At 43.2% G+C, this 18,365-nt stretch overlaps 3 protein-coding genes across 3 annotated transcripts; all 3 read left to right on the top strand.

The window, feature by feature from the left end:
* Window positions 1-1,608: 1,608 nt before the first annotated feature.
* On the top strand, window positions 1,609-7,937 carry LOC306784550 (pancreatic secretory granule membrane major glycoprotein GP2; the record flags this gene model as incomplete). Its single annotated transcript, XM_079278584.1, has 8 exons — window positions 1,609-2,437; window positions 3,663-4,046; window positions 4,213-4,421; window positions 4,517-4,668; window positions 5,264-5,506; window positions 5,630-5,789; window positions 7,161-7,268; window positions 7,812-7,937. The coding sequence occupies 8 exons, from the start codon at window positions 1,609-1,611 to the stop codon at window positions 7,935-7,937; spliced, it is 2,211 nt and encodes a 736-aa protein (XP_079134710.1).
* A 2,122-nt stretch (window positions 7,938-10,059) lies between these two features.
* Window positions 10,060-13,173, top strand: LOC306784549 (afadin- and alpha-actinin-binding protein; the record flags this gene model as incomplete). The annotated part of the gene is made up of 12 exons (XM_079278583.1): window positions 10,060-10,111; window positions 10,251-10,348; window positions 10,421-10,489; window positions 10,585-10,699; window positions 10,876-10,954; window positions 11,039-11,159; window positions 11,588-11,738; window positions 11,865-11,968; window positions 12,049-12,210; window positions 12,465-12,579; window positions 12,657-12,825; window positions 13,077-13,173. 12 exons carry the CDS (start codon window positions 10,060-10,062, stop codon window positions 13,171-13,173), a joined length of 1,332 nt encoding a protein of 443 aa, XP_079134709.1.
* Window positions 13,174-14,220: 1,047 nt separating this feature from the next.
* On the top strand, window positions 14,221-14,913 carry nanos3 (nanos homolog 3; the record flags this gene model as incomplete). The annotated part of the gene is made up of 1 exon (XM_079279031.1): window positions 14,221-14,913. The coding sequence occupies one exon, from the start codon at window positions 14,221-14,223 to the stop codon at window positions 14,911-14,913; it is 693 nt and encodes a 230-aa protein (XP_079135157.1).
* Window positions 14,914-18,365: the final 3,452 nt, after the last annotated feature.

The raw sequence follows: 18,365 nt of genomic DNA, 5'->3' as shown, positions 1-18,365 counted from the left end.
TTTATTTTGTCTTATTTTTATTAATAAGTAACTATTTTGATGTCACATGAATCACTGCTCTCAATGACCTGATTGTGTTTCACCAATGATTGCTTGATGTGGTCTTTTAACAGACTATAAATTCTCACACTCGTACTCACTGGGACATTTCCACTTCTTCACCAGCTCCTGCGTTCCCACCATCTCTCTTTAAGGTAAGTCCAAGACTTGCAGAGTCGTGACCTTTTATGCACGGCAGCATCATTTGAAAATGTGGTTTCAAGATATCTTTCTTGTCTTTTTCAGCACGTTTGTGTGGTCCGTCATGGGGGTGCCTTGGGGTTTGTTGTTGCTCAGTATTCTGCCGATTTGTACAGGAAGCACTTCAGGTAAACCATCTGAAATATTTTCCTCATGATAAATATCAACTGTGTAATCTTACTTCCCCAACCAACCAACGTTATTTTAATGAGATTGTTTTGTGGATATTTTTTTTAAAATTGTAAAATATTTAAGATAAGACGTTTTTTTGGCGCTCTCAGTGTTGCATATTCATATTGTTGGGAACGTAATGGAGCGTGTTTGGGTTATCAGCATTTAAGAAACTGAATTCTTGACATCAATAGAATTATTAATATATGTAACAATTATTAATGATTATTAATAACAACGGGGCACCACCCTGCGAACAGGGACCAATAACCAAACGATAAAACTGAGTCTCATAATTAGTGGTCACTCATAATGTCAACAGTCGGTGCGACTACACATTCAGTGACAGTGAAGGGTTAAGTTCGTACACAGACTACTACATACAATTTCATTACGCACATATGCACAAGCAATCACAGACGACTGCTCCTTAAAGTATAACAGAGTTTATTAAATCAAAATAGTAAATGATCAAATCAATTAATATTGCAACCATCAACGCTATCATACAATTTCAGGGGGGTCAGCTGTATGTAATCACGCAAGAAAACGAAATGAAATCAAATAATCCCAAATAAAACAGACCTCTATCTATAGATGAGCGTTTATGTTTCTTATCACATCTCTCAAGCAATAATACACAAACTCTGAATCTACCAGCAGCGACGGGTCGAATGCAGACAGTTACAGCAGTTGAATACACAAGCGGGGCTTCGGGGCCGCGATGGATTACGCAAGACCTTGATATCATTATTACATTCACCTAAATAATAATCATTTAGATGCCATTTTTTATGACCGCACCCTTACATCAAATGAAAACTTCTTGTAAACTTCACTTTCCTATATCAATATCACATTATTGTATCATTTTCAGATATTGATTCATTAAAACAGGTGCAGTTTTAAAAGAGAACTTAAAACCTCACATTCAGTGGTGATTTGAATTATGCCCTTAAAAATATATACATTTAATACAAATATATAATAAACTGTGGCGATATTGCTAAAAAGCAATTATCTCAATTTGTTGTAAAAGATGGCAATCACACACTTGTACCTCTGATGTAATTTCACAGGTGTCACTCATAGAATACCTCAATACAAATGATCCTGAATCAGAAAAGTCTAGTTCATTCGTGGCAATTGCATGTAATAGCTTTAATTTCACCTTTTCTTTTGGAAAAACGACTAAAAATGATCAGCAGCACTTACCAAACTGTTCTCGTACGTCTCACAGGGACACTTGTCACCACCTGTGATTTGTGTCATGACGGAGCCAGCTGCCTGGAGTCAAGAGAACGAGGCGACACTTTCACCAACCAGGCGCTCTCCTGTGTCTGTAAAGATGGCTTTGTAGGCGATGGTCTCACCTGTTACGATACAAAACTATGCAGTGACTCGTCTTGCTGTAGCCGAGGTTATCACTGGTCACCGGACAGGGGCTGTGTGGACACTGACGAGTGTTCCCTCCCAGACTCACCCTGCACCTCACCTCAGGTTTGTCAGAACACCCCAGGCTCCTTCATGTGCCTGGAGCCTTCCTCCAGGACCAGAGCGGACCGCTCTTCCCAATTTGTCCAGTTCAGCTGTGGACACACAGTCTGTCCTTCAGGCATGGACTGCATCAGTAGTAATGGGACTCTGCGCTGTGCTGACCCCTGTGAGCACTACACCGTACTGGATGATGACTGGCGTTCAACGAACAACACATCGAATCAGATCCTACACTGTGACCAATCTGTTGACTGGCAAGGCTGGTATCGCTTCTTCCTGGAGCAAACCAGTGCTCATATTCCTGAGAGCTGTGTAGCAGAAAGGAAGTGTGGAACAGCTGCTCCCATGTTTATAACTGAGCCTCATCCCACACAATCAGATGAAATTGTAAGCCGCACTGTGTGTAATGCCTGGCTAAACAGCTGCTGCCATTTTAGCTCACACGTCATCCATGTCAAGCTCTGCTATGGAGACTACTATGTCTACAAACTTGTGAAGCCATTTACATGCAACCTTGCATACTGTGCAGGTATTGTTCCATTTTAAACATCTTTAAACTGTAACAACAACCCATAGGAACCCACGGTGACACAGTTGTCACAGACACTTTAAATATCCTGGAAAGTTCCTTACAAAGTTGTATGCTTGATTTTAACTCTTGAAGTCCCTAAGTGACACACACTGAACATCCTGGTGAGGTCATGTGACGGTAAATTAATTTGTGTACCAATGACATCACTTCCAAAATGGCTGCCTGGCTGGTAAGCACATTTGACAGAACTAGCTCATTTTAAAAAGCTTGTTTTTGTTGCTAAAGGTACATTTCAACACATTTAACAATTCTAATGCTTTCATAACATGTCCTACATCACATCTAAACTGTTCTGACCATGTTCATCAAACTCATTTATATATAAAAAGTTATGAAAATATTGTTGTGACAGATATGTCACATCTGGCTTTTAAACTTATAATTGTCTCAGAAAAACCAATGTGACGTATTTGTCACAATAAGAAAAATAGTAATGAGCTGCTCAATTGATTTAACTGATTCAATTATTTTTAATAAAATGTCTTATTTTGTTGAATGAAACTGAAATGAAAATGTTAGTCAAATTAATTTTGAAAGAATTATGAAAACAATGTTCATATCAGGAACTAAAACACACAAACAACATTTAACGATCCTATTTTGGTCCTATTTCAAAGTAATTTCATAATAATATTTTTTTTGCAGTGTGGATGAACGGTACAGTGTTCAGGATGCACTAAAGATCATTCAAGGAGACATTTTTGTAGTTTAAAACAAATCTGGAAAAAGGTTTTTGGGTTAAATCTAACCATAGAAGTTATAGTTTTGATATGTGTTGTGGAAATGCAAATAAAAAGGTAGATCTTTGTTACCAAGCAAAAAAAGGCCAAATTAATTGATTTTCAAATGAGGAAAAAGCATCTATAGTAAAAGCCCAATGTGACATATCAGTAACATTTCAGATCTTTGGCACTAGGGGGTAGTCTTCAGAAAATACTTTCAGAAATGTGTTCCATGGTCCATTTAGTCTGTTTTATATCCCATCAATGTTACTTTAAGGATCAATGGGTTTGGGTTCTTATGGCTTAATCCATCAATTTAAGTGTTTTAGACTCTTCTTCTTCAATTGAATGGTCAAAAAATCGAATTTGTTTTTGTATTACACCAGAGGTGAACAGAACAGGCCCTGCAGTTTTACCAACTTCACCTGATCCGACACCAGCGTACTTCACCACCACTCAGGCTCCAACTAACATCACTAACACAACAACAGCAGGCAACAGCACAGCAGTTGAGGGGAAGGTCCGCCTGGCCAATGGAACCGGCTCCTGCTCTGGCAGAGTAGAGATCTTCCACCGTGGACAGTGGGGGACGGTGTGTGACGACGGCTGGGACCTGATGAACGCCAACGTGGTGTGTAGACAGCTGGGCTGTGGCACTGCTCGTTCAGCACCATCAAATGCAGCTTTTGGACCGGGCAGCGGACCCATCTGGTTGGACGATGTCAATTGTATTGGACATGAATCATCGATAACAGACTGCAGACATCCAGGGTTTGGGGTCCATAACTGTGGTCACTTAGAAGATGCCAGTGTCATCTGTGAATGTAAGTGTCCTTTTATATTTTGACATACTGTAATACAATACAAATGACATTCTGAGGTGAAGGTTTATGGAGAGTCTCGTCTTGGTGTCATCTGGTATATAGTGTGAACTATCTTGTCTCATTTCTCTCACACTTTTATTCGGTGACCTGGTATCTTTCTCTGTAGTCCAGCGCCCTCCACCGCAGCCTTCTCAGCTCATTTGTGGTCGTGATAAACTCCAGGTGGGGCTGGATCTGGCTTCCTTCACATCTTCTGGTTTGAGCCCCTTCTCTGGGAACATGGCCGCCCGCAACTGCTCCTGGGTCAGAGTGAGCGATGGCGTAGTGTGGTTCGAAGTGGAGGCCGCGGCCGGTGCCTGTGGAAACACATTGAGGGTAAAGACTTAGTTTGTTTTTTGCTGTAAACCTGATCGGGTCCTCCCCCTCTGACATTCTACTGATTCAAAATCAAATCCTCCTTTGTGTTGCAGACCAACGGCACACATGCCATCTACTCCAATAGTTTATTTATCTACTCAATGAACAACGCGTCCTTCGTCCTTCCTGTGAGTCTTCCCTTCTCCTGCGCCTATCCCCTGAACACAGACACCAGCCTGAATGTGGCTATCAGACCATTCCTGGGGTAAGCAGCCTTTTAATGTTGTTAAAGAATGAAGCTCCTCTGTGTATAATTGTTAAGTGATTCTAACATTTTTCTAATTATTCTCACAATCACAACAAATAGGGACAAACCTGGTAAATTGTATTTGTTTATATGTTGCTTTGAACCGTTCAGAGGCAGCAGCGTGAGCATAACGGATGACTTCTCCATAATCCAGTATGGATAGTACTTCCTGTTTTAAAGGTAGAAACAAACTATCTTTCAGTACAAGAACTGAATTAGAATCCTGAAGTGAGGAGTTCAACATGGGTTTTGTTGGATATCGGCGCAGTCGCAATGCTGTGGAGTGGCTCCCTCCATCCTCACTGACAGTTAGTCTGCTGATTGTGGATTCAAGAACACAGCACAGTTCACCACAACAGCACAAGAAATGATATACCTGATCTAATATACCTGATGCTAAATAGGTAATATCTTGTGAAAGTTGTATTTTGCTGCCCATTGTTTGTATATGAATGGAATATAAACAATATATTAGAAGATGAAGAAAAGACTGGAGAAAAACACTTTCCATAAGACTTGCCTTAACAAAAACAAATAATATTTTTCCCGACAGGCTGGATGGTGGCATTTCAAGCTCTGGTGCCAAAGCCAACGCCGCCATGTTTCTGTTCCGCAACTCCAACTACACAGAGACCTATTCAGGGGGCCTGGTCACCCTGCCAGTGGGCTCGCCGCTGTACGTGGGCGTCTCTGTGGAGGAGAGAGATCCCAGCTTTGCAGTAGTTCTGGAGAACTGCTACGCCACTCACTCATCAAACCCTGACGGTTCCACACGGTATCCTCTCATTCAGAACAAGTAAGTATCCCTGTTGAGCCTCAGCGGGTGGTTTGTGTCGTATGATGGAAAGTGGAGAAAAGTTTATTGTATGGTTATGTGTAATGGTCCTGATGACCCCCCCCCCCCCCCCCCCCCCCACAGGTGTCCCACTGACCGCCGACAGGTGTCAGTGGTGGAGAGCGGCTCGTCCCTCCGGGCTCGTTTCACTGCCCTGTTCTTCCTGCTCCAGAATGAATACAGAGAGGTTTACCTTCACTGCAGCCTCAGCCTGTGTGATCAGAGGAGCTCCTCTTGCGTTCCGGTAAGTCACATGTTTCACTTCATCGATCCACAATCGGTGCTGCTTAAACACTGGGTTTTGATGGTATTTTTCCCCACCATGTATAGCCTTGCACAAGAAGGAGCCATCGCTCTGTTTCCAACTCTGAACCTCTGCGTGCCCTCACCATTGGACCAATCACTTGTGAGTATGAGCTACACACTCAGATGTCTCAACACGATGAACGATGTGGAATTAATGATGTTTTTTTTCTCTCTTTCTTATTCATCTACAGGGGACAAGTCACCTGAGTGAGCTGTTAACATCCAGTAATAATACAAACATATTCCTTATTGTGATCTTTTTTATCCGTAAGATACAAGATCATAAAAACAGGTGGTATTGTACAATCAATCTTATTTGTATCATTCCTCAATTGTATTACCTTTGTAATTGTTGTGTGATTAAATAACAATCAAAAATAAACTATAGGGGTTATAAAGAAATTGACAGGACCAATATTTTTGTCTTCTTCTCTTTGTGTAGTACCAGTACAGTCCTGAAGTGAATACAGTCAACGTGGGCTATGTGCTTCATGTATGCTCTGCTTTTTTCTGCATTTGTTTACAATGCATTGTCTCTGTTATTTGGGCTAAGTTGTTACGAAGAATCTTGTCTTTACTCAAAATCATGAAATACTCTTTCGACCAAATACATTTTTTCCAAATCATAAACTGTGGAACTGATTTGTGTGTGTGTGGGATAAAATCACAGTGCATTTGTGGTGTTTTTTTAAACAGAACTCTGTAGCTGGATGCAATATAGTTAACACATTGAAATTGATAAAATGAATTACCATGCTAAGACTGAAATTTGTCGACCACTATATGATGAATTGCCATTACATTTAGGACATGCTATTCACGCTGACCAGAGGATGAATAATGAGGTTAATATTTGTGTATGAGAGTGAAATGTTGCCACTTTGTCAAACTGGACTACAGCCATGAGACCACAGAGTTCACAGACGTCCCTCGACTATCTGACGTACTTATCCCGTTCAAAAGGTGGTTTTTACTCTAAAATCTGGCGATGCTTTTTGACATATATGGCAACTGCAGTAAGGTAAACGAAGTGGTGATTAACCACTGTGTTGTGGTTGGTCACCCTCCAGCTGAAGGTCACAGTATACATGGCTCTGCTCTATAGGAAACTCATAATAATGGCCAGTGTATGCAGAGGGCGTTTAATTTATTTGATTGACACGCCAAGCGCCCAATAGAACGGCTCGCTGGCACAGAAGGGGCGGGGCATCTGATGACCAACGTTTCCCCACTCGGGTTAAGGGTTTGGAGCAGTTGGGGCTAATTTCCGCTCGGTGGTGGTGACAGTTTAGATTAAGTTGCCCCTCAGCCGTTCTCAGCCGCCGTCATGTCCAACAACAACGCCAGCAACAACTTAATTATCGCTCAAAGGGCCGTGAAGCAGCTCCGGTTAGAGGCCAGTATCCGCAGGATCAAGGTACGAAACCCTCAACACAAACACGGAAGACTGAGCCGGCTGCTGAATGGCGGAGACGCAAACTGTTGCAGAAATGACAGACTGGACTCTTACATCACAGGTTCAACAAAAAGTGGTCTCCAAAGTTTAAGCTCAAGACCAATAGTGACACATGAAGTGGTTTCCAGCTACAAGCGAACAGTGTCTTCCGTGTTTCACCGGCTGTCAGATGCGTCTGTTTTGGGGGAAAGCGTCACGACTTCAAAGTGTCAAAAGTATCGAGCGAAGTGACGCGTTTGTCAAAGTTAAAGCTCCGGTGTTTGTTATCTAAGGAAACAAGTGACCGGTATCTCTCACAATGTTACACGGTAGACACACCCGCACTTGTATTGCGCCGTTGCTTGCAAATTATATGCAAAAAACAACAAAAAGGGTGCCAGTTAGTCCGTGTATGTAAATGAGAGACTGAGTAAATATGACAGCAGGCCAGCTGCAGCATTACAACTGCGGTAGACTGTTTGTTTCCTCTCACGCGCAGTATCACCATCATGTCTGGCTCTGCAGGTGTCCCAGGCTGCTGCTGAGCTCAAGAACTTCTGTCTGCAAAATGCCTCCAAGGACCCCCTGCTGGTCGGGGTGCCCTCCAGCGATAATCCCTTCAGACCCCCGAAGTCCTGCTCCCTGTTCTGAGGTAGGCCTGCCTTTTCCAGCTGCGAGTAATTACACTCGGAAATAAATTAATTATACCTTCACAGTCAGTTTACATTTAATTTAATCAGGCAGGCACTGAGTATTAATATTTCACATGACTTAATTGAACAGGATTATTTATCATAGATTAGTCTGCAAATCATTTTCTTGATTAAACAATTCATAATTTTGTCTATAAATTGGCAGATAACAGAAAATCACCATCACAGTTTACCATGGTGACGTCGTCAGAATGCGTGTTTTTTTCAGCCAACATCCCACAACTTAAAGACATGAAAGTATAGCTATAATATACATATTTACATACACACACACCTGCTGAGGAATTTGTTGCTTTAATTTACTATATTTACCATCAACACTGACTGGACATCCAAATAAAAGGTGGTGAATTTTCCCTTTTTTTTATGTTCTCCAACTATTTGTTTATCTACAGCAGAAAGAAAGGTGGAGGATTTCTGAATTTACCCATGGACGGCTTTCTCCACTTCTACTTGATGTCGCAGTAGATCGACCTGCACCTCCTCTTGGGAGCACCATGGGACGGATGGGGTTTCGGGGGGGAGGGAGCTGCTCCACTTATTTGCCAAATTCAATGGTACCATAACTCCCATCTGTTACATTAAAGCAGGGCCAAACTCTACATGTTCAAAAAAAATGTTATGGACTCTAACTTGACGAATGATTAAGCCATTCTTGGTTCACCTTCTTTAACAATGTCCCGACCTAATGGTGTCTTTCTCCTGTCAGTGAAATTCAGCCCACGTGATTGGCTAAGAGGGCAACTTCCTCTTGCATTTTGTTTGGCAGGTCAAACATTAATTTGAACCAGGTGCTGCTCAATAATCAGACCATTTTGTGTGTTTTTTATATACACACACTGTATTGTAATGTGTGTCTTTAGAAAACATTAACTGTGTATGTGGCCAACAGACATACTGGTAGCTTTTGAGCTAAATTGAATTGATTGGTGTCTTAAACAATTCATGTATTTGTGTTAATGGTAAAGGTGTTATACTATTTAAGGGTACAGTGACATGGTACAGACTTTAACCATATCAGTGCAGGACATGTGATTGTCCTTTCATTCAGTCTTTTTTTTCCCTGTATATATTTAACAGCCTGTTAGGGTTGCTTGTGTCAGCCTAAATGTTCCTGTCTTTAATTAAGAAATAAATAAAACACATCAAGGCCTTACACTGTTGGACAGTGAATCCTGGTAGCAAATTTAGCTTTTGTCTTTCTTAACTTTGCTACTTTGGGCAACATTTTAAATATTAAACTACTTTTCCGGACACCAATCAATTGTATGTGATTTTTGACCATCAGTCTCTCTCTCTTTAATACTTTTGAATTGTTTATGAGACTTTACGTCATAAGCGTTTAGTTTGATTTTAAAACACCTGAACAGGTCAAAGAAGATGTTACGTAGGTTGCGGTCTCTTTGTTTGAGTTGAGTTGTGTTCGTAGTTAAGTGGATGGGAGGAGTGTTTTGTAAGCCAATGAACTGCTCGACTAAACTTACTTTGTAAAAAAAATATTTATACTGATTTATTGATATTTGTCAGGAAAAAAACAAACAAAAACTGCTGGTAATACATGCTGATTGCTCCACTTATCCTCTTGAAAACTGAATACCGTGCTCAAATTGACTTGATCGGTGACACCCAATTTCACATGATGTGACATTTGGGCTTTTAATCCATTTTAGCTCCTCACCGTCATTGATATTTCCTTGTATTAAAAACAACAAGTTAATACTTTCACACCATGTGCACAAGTTAAAAGTTTGGTAAGAAGTTTTTGGACTCATTTAAAATCCTGAAGCTTCAATCTTGTCTTTTGTTGATGGTAATTAGCAGAAGTGCAATCACCTGGAATTAAAAGCGGCAGCGTCTGTCTGAGGAAGCCTCACCTTTGTGCTCAGGTAAGGCACTAGACACATGGGAACTGGTCCATCGTTACTGTAGTCATTTAGTGGTATGTATGTCATCCAATGATGCGTGTACACATTGTCGTGATCATGTTGTGGTGCACGCTGTTAACATTTGCATGCGAGTAAAACGTCCCCTTGTTGCTCATATGTGAACATGGCATCCAGATGGCTTCCAGGTTTGGCCAGAAGAGAGTTGGAAGATGCTCGGAGGACTCTGGTAACACTGTCGCCTTTTACCTGAAATATAGAAGCATGAACCAAAAGCCTCAGACCATGAATGCTGGAAAGAAAGCAATCCAATCCACACCACCACTTATCACGATCCCTCTGTCCCCCCCCCCACTTGTTGACTACAGACTCCTATCTGCTGAAGGATCTCAGCCCTTTGAGGGAGCGCTCTCACAGCGCCTCCTGGTGGGCTGACAGGGAGGAGCACAGAGAGCAAGGAGACTGGGTAACAATGAATGCAACAGATTAAAGGGTTGGGGTTAACTCTTGGAGCAGGAACTAAACCTCTATCATGTAGGAGCATCTAAAGGAGATGGGTGAGCATGTGGCCAGGCTTCAGGAAATGCTGAGATGTGAACGGGCCAAAGTAAGTTGCATGTGTGACAGACACTGTGGAATATATCTTCCTCCCTGAATACACACTATTCCCCTTTCTCAAAACCATCTCTACCCTCTCGGCAGTGCACTCGTCTGCAGCTGCGGTGCAACCAGCAGGAGGCGGAGCTGAGGCTTCGAGAGCAGCACGCCAACAGACTGAAGGAGCGAGTGGCTGACCGACACAGAGAGAAAGGACCCTGTGAGACTCTCTGTCCTGTTACAGTTCAATTCACAAAAATATTTTCCCCCCAGCTGTTTGATTATATATATATATATATATATATATATATATATATATATATATATATATATATATATATATAAAATATTTACTGAAACCACCCACCGGTTACCATCTTGCATCGTTCTACTCAGCAATAGAGGTGTTGAACTTTCCACCTGGAGGTCGAGGCAAACGAGAACAGCCAATCAAGTCATTCCAGTCTACCGCCAAGTAAGTTGATGCCATCACTTTCTGAATGTAGTCTAAATGCATTCTTCACCTCTCTAATCCTCCTTCGCTCCCTCGGCGGTGTAGACGAGAGGAGACGACACTGCGTCTGATGCTGGAGCGCAGAGAAGCAGAGCTCAGGGAGGCCATGAAGCTGCGCCACAGCCTCACCACTTTACTCCATGCACTCAGAGTCGACATGGAGGATGTGAGGAAGAAGAAGAACGCCTTTTTAACTTAAAGCCCGTTCTGGTCAATAACTAATTGGTCATATTGGGCCAAAGAAAGGATGCTTTAAAAAGTTATTTCAACAAAACCATTAGTTAGTAGCTGTCCATTGTATCAAATGGTATTGCACAGGCTGCTGCAGTTAAAGCAGAGTTTGCCGAATACAAAGTCCATTTAGTAGCCATTGTGGAGCTTGAACGTTCATTTAGACGTTCATTCCTTGAACTTTTAAGCCACCGTGGACCAAACGTCCTTAAATTGTTCAAATCGGCTGAGGAAGGTCCAGTACAGTCATCGAAATCTCCAGAACAGCAACTTAAATGACCTTGTGTTGATCGTTCCTAAAGGGCTGTTTCCAAGGCTGAGTCCAAGATGAGTATTACAAATCAGTGTAACCTTCTTTTAAAGACCCTGTCAGACATGGTGGCTGTTCAAGAAGTCCCGACTGATGACAAAAGGCTGGATCAAGCTGAGCGAGCGCTTGGTGACCATGTAACAGGAGGTGTGGTTCAGAGTTGGAGGCAGGTGCAGAAGAGACTTAGTGACGTCCCGCCTGAAGGTAAACACCCGGGATGCCCAATCTTCAAAGTGCTGCTTTGATTTGTGTGTACGTCTTCATCTTTCATTTATTTTTGCTAAACCAATGATTGAGGAGTACAATATGTGGTCTTTCTTGACTGTGGAGGCCACAATGGCGTTGATAGCGACCATGACAAGCTCCTGGCTCGACTAGAAACTGAACGGAAGGAGAGTCAACAGCTTGTCAGACTACAACAGCAGCTGCTGCAGGTCCATTACACTTACACACATTTTTCTTGTATGAACTTTTGTTCGTCAGACTTGGAGACACTGGTTTTGTCTGTCTGCAGGACAGCCTTGCTTCACCGGTCAACGCTGAACTGGCTGATTCCTACTTTCTGGAGGAGTGGGAACGTCTTCAGGTGCGCTGGGCAGAGCTCGATCATCAGCGGCGGACTTTTGAAAGGGAGAGGCAGTCCTTCACCGACGCTGCCATCCGACTGAGCCATGAGGTGACAGGACACTGTTATTAGTTTGCAAACTTGCCTTAAAGGGCTTTACACTCAGTGCATGAAACCTATGAGAAAACTCTGCAGAAAAAAACGTATTGGCGGGGAAAAAACTGGAAGAAATGTCCGGTAGAGCAAACAGAGGAGGGATCCCTCACCCTTTCATTGTGCATTTACAGTACTCCATACAACGATCACAGCATACTGGCGTAAAAGGCTGCTTGTTACTCTGTAAATTGTATTTTTTGTGTCTACAGCGCCGTGACTTTGAGCAACAGAAGGCCTCTCTCCTGAAGCAGCAGTATCTGTGCGACTGTCCTCTGTCTGGTAAAGGAGCATCAAGCAGCAACACGAGAGAGAGCACAGCACTCGGTGAGTATGCAATTCAGTTAAAAAGGGTGGAGCGGTGGGAGAAAAGTCCTTCACGCATTATGTGCATGTGACTTCAGATTTCTCAAGTTTGGGGCCCACTGGCATATCTGACTGTCTTCCCACTACACCATCTTCCACCAAGTCGGGGATAGCTGCTCTTTCTGGATCACATGAGGGGAGATTTAGAGTTCAAACCCCAAGCACTCCTGAGCTGTACTCGGCCCTCAACCTGTCATACAACTGCAGGTTAGTCAAGTCCTGCTTTAATAAAAGCAATGGCAGAGTACACAAAGAGAGAGAAATGAACCGTGAACAAACGTCTTAAGCTTTATGTGTTCACAAAGCAGTCACTGTAATGTCAGTGCTTTGGATGAGTAAAGTCTGGCCCTGTGTGGCGCTGATAAAAATGAACTTTGGTGGAAACTTTTCTCCACTTTGGCCCAAATTAAACTGAAAGCATGTTCACCGCTGATACTCACTCCTCTCTCCTCCCTCAGAACCAGAGAGGTCGATGACCAGTCGGAGACACGGGACGGCCGAGTAGACGGGATGGTGCACACACGACAGGCTGCACACCTAGACTGGTTTTTTTAATACCATTTTGATGATAGGTGGCGATTAAAAACATATGGCACCTTATTTCCACTTTTTAAATAATCAATAAAGGCTGATTATGCTTGAAGCCTGTTTTTTGTTTTTATTGTTTTAAGAATAAAAATACCTTTTCTCAGTTGTTATCCAGCCTGGCCAATAAAATCTTTATATAGTGTCTAATTATGACTGTTGTCAAGCATTTTTGGATGACTGTTTGGCATTTATTTTGTCCTTTTTGAAAAGTAGTTCAGAATCTCGGTCCGTTGTGCTTTTCTCTTACATTTCCCCTCTTGGCCTAATTATATGCCGTCATGTAATTAATTTCCACTGCTATGCTGATGATACTTGTCTGTTCCTAAGGCGAATCATCATTCCCAAATTATCAAATAAAATCATTAAATTAGATAAATATGGCACAAATCTTTCCTCATTTTGAGATTGTTTTTGTGCATGGGCCTTGTTTAACAGAAACAAATCAGTCAAAGTCAATACATTTTACAAGACATATAGACAAGATTCCAAACTATTCTTAGCAATGTTGGTAAGACTCGACACGTCACATCAAAGATGTTATATTGCGAAGAAAACACTCACTCCAATCTGAGAAACGCCGGCTGGCCAGTTGACCCCCCCAACCGAAAAAACTCTACGGATGTACACGAATCACGTGGATGATATATTTTGATTCAAAACGGCGAATTTCGCAGAAAAGCAACAAGTTTGCAGGTATGTATACATTAGGGAAAAAGAAAAACGAAAAAACTGCACGAGGGACCAAATTGGTGGTGCTGATCCACTTGTTTGAAGACCAGCACGCGCGGTGCATGCGCTCACGCGATTGGCTGCTGGCACGTGGGAGGAGTGTGCCTCGCTGCCTCTGATCACCACTTGTACCCCATTACCAATTAACCAACTTCAGAACTTTGTGACTTAGCGCCATATGTCTGCGGTCTTTTGCATCGTCATTACCACGTCACCGACTCGACCGTCTCTCTGAAAGAGAGTCTGGCAGACGAGACGAATACATTTGGGCGAGAAGGACCTGGAATGAACGGCATGGTTTGGGGACTCAAGCATCACATGCTGCACTTCATGGAGTCAGACAGCAAAAGTTTCCAGCCCTGGAGAGACTACATCGGACTGTCGGACACAATCCGAGAGATCCTGGACCGGCATACGGACACTGAGGTGCCTTTGGAGGCACTGCCAGCCTCCAAAGCTCCTCGCTCAGAATATGATGACCTGTGCGAGCCACTGATGCCAGTGCGCATTAACGCAGTTTGCCGAAGCAACGACCTCGGAGCAGACTGTGCGCCATTTCTCTGTGCTGAATCTACGCTGCCAGGCACTTTGGCTGAGCAACGTCCGCCGTCGTGGTACGCTACGAACACCTTTCGTGCCGTTACACCGGACGCGGTAGATTTAAAGCTACTGCCAAGACCGGCAGGCTCCCGGGGACCGAAAGACCGCAAAAAAACCACTCGTTTCAGAACTCCGGACCCATCAATGTCTGCGTCACCTGAGCGCATGTTCTGCAGTTTCTGCAAGCACAACGGGGAGTCGGAGGTGGTGTGCGGATCCCACTGGCTGAAGGACCAGGCCGGAGATGTCTTGTGTCCCTATCTGCGGCAGTATGTGTGTCCTCTGTGCGGGGCCACGGGGGCCCAAGCTCACACCAAGCGCTTCTGTCCGAAAGTCGACAGCGCGTACAGCTCCGTGTACGCCAAGTGCAGACGCTGAACCATCAGAAGGCTGAATCCTCCTTTAGAGTGTGGTTTTGTTTGTTAGTGTGGTTTTGTTTGTTAGTGTAGTTTTGTTTGTTACAGAGTGTGGTTTTGTTTGTTACCGTGTGTGTGTGGTTTGATTTTTATTTGCATGCTTTGGCACGTTTGCTGTGTAGCCTTTTCTCTAATGCTGATTGGAGTTATTTTTCAGCTGGTCTTTTTGTCGGACTGCCAGATATTATGTTTGGGAGAAGGGAGGGGGAAAAATGGCAAGTTTCAAAAGAAATTTTACATCTTTTTAAAACGTGGCCACCTGATGTCCACTTTCATATATCCTGTCCATGCATTGAAGGATTATACCATCAAACCTTTCCTAAGATGTACATTCATCACTAATAACTTTACTACAGCATATAGTCTAAACATCATGTGACCATGTCGGCATTTTAAATTTTTTAAATATGAGTGACTTGTTCTTGTTCTGAGGTGTATAGCGAATACCTGTTCCTAAAGCATGTTTTATTTTGAATGTTGTACCTGTGGCTTTTCTAAACGTTCCATCTCTAATCACTTTGTGGAAAAAAAGTGTGGAAAATGATTATATATCTGAAGTTATAAATATCTAAATTCACCACATCTGTATTTGTGTGTACTTTTATCACATTACAGATTCTTCTCTGATTACTGATTTAATAAACAACCAGCTTTATTTGGGGAGAACAAGAAGAACTAAGCCATTAAACTGCACATTCCAGCGGTCAATAAAACAAGAAGAATGACACCAGATGAGTAGTAATTTGTTCAATGGCACACGTGCCTTCATTACCCACAAACCACTGGGGGAACGGTAAAATCAGGATGGCAGGGTCTTGATCCTCAACGTTTGCAGCCCCTTGAACTCTTACTGCTGCGGCGCAGGTTCTCCAGCTCTCTGCGAGTGGCCATGACCGTACGACTAGAAGAAGAAGACGAATGCTGATTAGCAGTTTAAATAACACCGTTCAATAACTTCCTCCTCTCTACGAGGTTTGCATTTGACTAGTCTGATGGATTAAGGCGGGTTGAAAATGTTAAGTAGGGGATGAGTGACAGAAAAACGTAAGACGATTGTTCATGTTCTTATACTCGAGTCAGATTGTCTGACTTTGTATTTTTCCTCAAATATTTACATTTTGTTTCTCGATTGTGGGGGAGTTGTATTTTGTCTATTCAACAGCATCATTTTGCTTTGTTGCCCAGAGTTTTCCCTCAGTTTACCATCCACCCACATCAAAGACTTCCACCAGGGCTTGATGGTGGTTCTTGGTTAATTAAGGTGCCAAGCAGTCTACAGCTGACAGAGCTGACTTCACACTCCAGCCAATTAGAGCGCAGAGGTGGGTGTGAAGAGGCCGAAACTGACCAATGGTATTACAAGTCAAAAGTTCAACTGGGAAGAGAGAGAGAGAGGGGTCAGCACTGAACACAGAAGCAGAGGTTAACGGGGGTTAAGTGGCCAAAAAGGAGGAGACAAAAAGATCAAAATGATGTTGGATAGAGAAGAATGAGGAGCGTTTACTTACTTTAGAGAGGAGAGTTCTCTGATGAGTCCACAGATCAGGTCTGTTGCATCTTCATGATCTTCCTCCATCACCACCTCCTCACTGAATAGAGAGGTTTTTTTTTCATTTTGCGAGAGAACTAAAATGTGTAGATATGACAGGAAACAAAATATTGATGTCTTCTTGAAGATAAGGCAAGGAATAAACTAAATGAAAGCTGCGAGCAGCGTTGAACTGAGCCACACATGTCGGGCGGTTGATGTGGGATCTAACCCCATCTCCTACTTCCTCACGTCAGAATGATGGTGTTCAGCTGCGAGTCTGACACGTCATCCAAGTACCCAGGTCCAAACGGGTCAGTCGTGTTCTTGCTCTGAGGGGGCTCAGCGTTCACAGTGGAAGGACCAGCACCAGGTTCACCATCAGAATCCCACTGTGTGCAACAAAAACAAATCCAACCGTTTCTGTAGAGTTAGACGGTAAGAAGTCATTTAAGTATATATATATATATATTTGGTGTTTGTTTTTGGAGAAGACTGTCAGTGTGTCAGCAATTTAGAAAGCAACTATCTGGCTTCTCTCTACCTTTTATAAGTTGCAGTATTTTCCTTAAATACTTCACTAAACCGGTACTTTGAAAGTTTGTCCCACCACTCACAATGTCTTTCTTCTCTGGTCCACCGGGTGTCACTGCAGCCTCGCAGAGCTGCACCGCGCTGACTCCTCCTGACTGGGTGTGTGTGGACGAAGCACCTGCTTCGGCACCTTCATCGTCCTCTGCATCACCGGTCAACTCTTCCTCTCTTGTCCTGGTCACTCCGCTCACCTGCGGAGGCGCAGCCTCGATTGCATCCCACTTCTCTGTCTCCTCACTCTGAGTTGTATTCGGGGAAAAAGTGATGGCAGGACTTTGTTCGACTGCTGCCGACCCATCTTCCCCGTCTTTAATTTGCTCCTGAGGTTTTTCAGCTACAATCTCAGCTGTGCCTCCCTCGTGTTCCTGCTGCACCGGATTTCCCAAAAGCTCCTCCTCTTCCTGTAGGTCTGACTTTGTGTCACCACTTTGCTCTGGACCAGGCCCTATGTCTGCCTCAACCTCACAACTAGTTCCCTTTGAGCCGCCTGGATCACACATAACACTGGTTCCATCTGAGGTAGTGGCAGCAATGTGGACTTCAGTTTCTGCCCTGTGTGTCAAAAACAATGTCATCAACAAGGGGGAAGTAACACATTTCATTTAATCCTGTTCGCGTAATCAAGTATCTTTTATGTTTGGAGTGTGTGTTCACTTATTAATCTAAATAATTCAAGATATTTGACATTACATTTGGATTCCTCACTACATTATTCTGACCTGTCTTCCCCTCCAGAGTGACTGGAGTGAAGTTTCATCTCTGCTTGTTCCTGCTCTGTGACATTGCCCACTGGGACGGATAGTGAGGATGATAAAGACGATACTATCTCTTCCTGAGCCACAAGGACGGCTGCGTTATTACAAATCTGCTTTCCAACTCTCTCCGGTCCGTTCTGCCCGTTTTCACATTTTTTTGTCTGTAAAAAGTGACTCCGCTCCCTCTCCGTCAGGCCACACACACCCATCCGCCGCTTCTTTTTGGCCGGTAACCCCGCTGCAGCCGTCTGTGCGGTTTCCTTGACATCAGTCGTGTACACATTGCTGGGTTCTTCTTGATTAACTTCTTGGTTTTTCTCAAAATTGCATTCAGGGTTCTCCTCTGCACCCGGTTGATCCTCCGGAGCAGCAACATCACCCTCTTCAGAGATCTGCAAGCAGACCTGGAGTTGATCAGTGCATGTTTGGGATGGTGATGCGTCGTATTCCTCTGCTGTCATTTCCTCCCTATCCTTTCCGCTCTTGTTGGCATCATTATCAGCATGTACTTTAAAGCCCTTCAGCTGAGAATCATTG

The sequence above is a fragment of the Melanostigma gelatinosum genome, assembly GCF_949748355.1.
Source record: "Melanostigma gelatinosum genome assembly, chromosome: 11".
Classification (NCBI taxonomy): domain Eukaryota; kingdom Metazoa; phylum Chordata; class Actinopteri; order Perciformes; family Zoarcidae; genus Melanostigma; species Melanostigma gelatinosum.
Note: the sequence above shows the minus strand (reverse complement) of the source record. Positions and strands in the feature narration are given on the sequence as shown.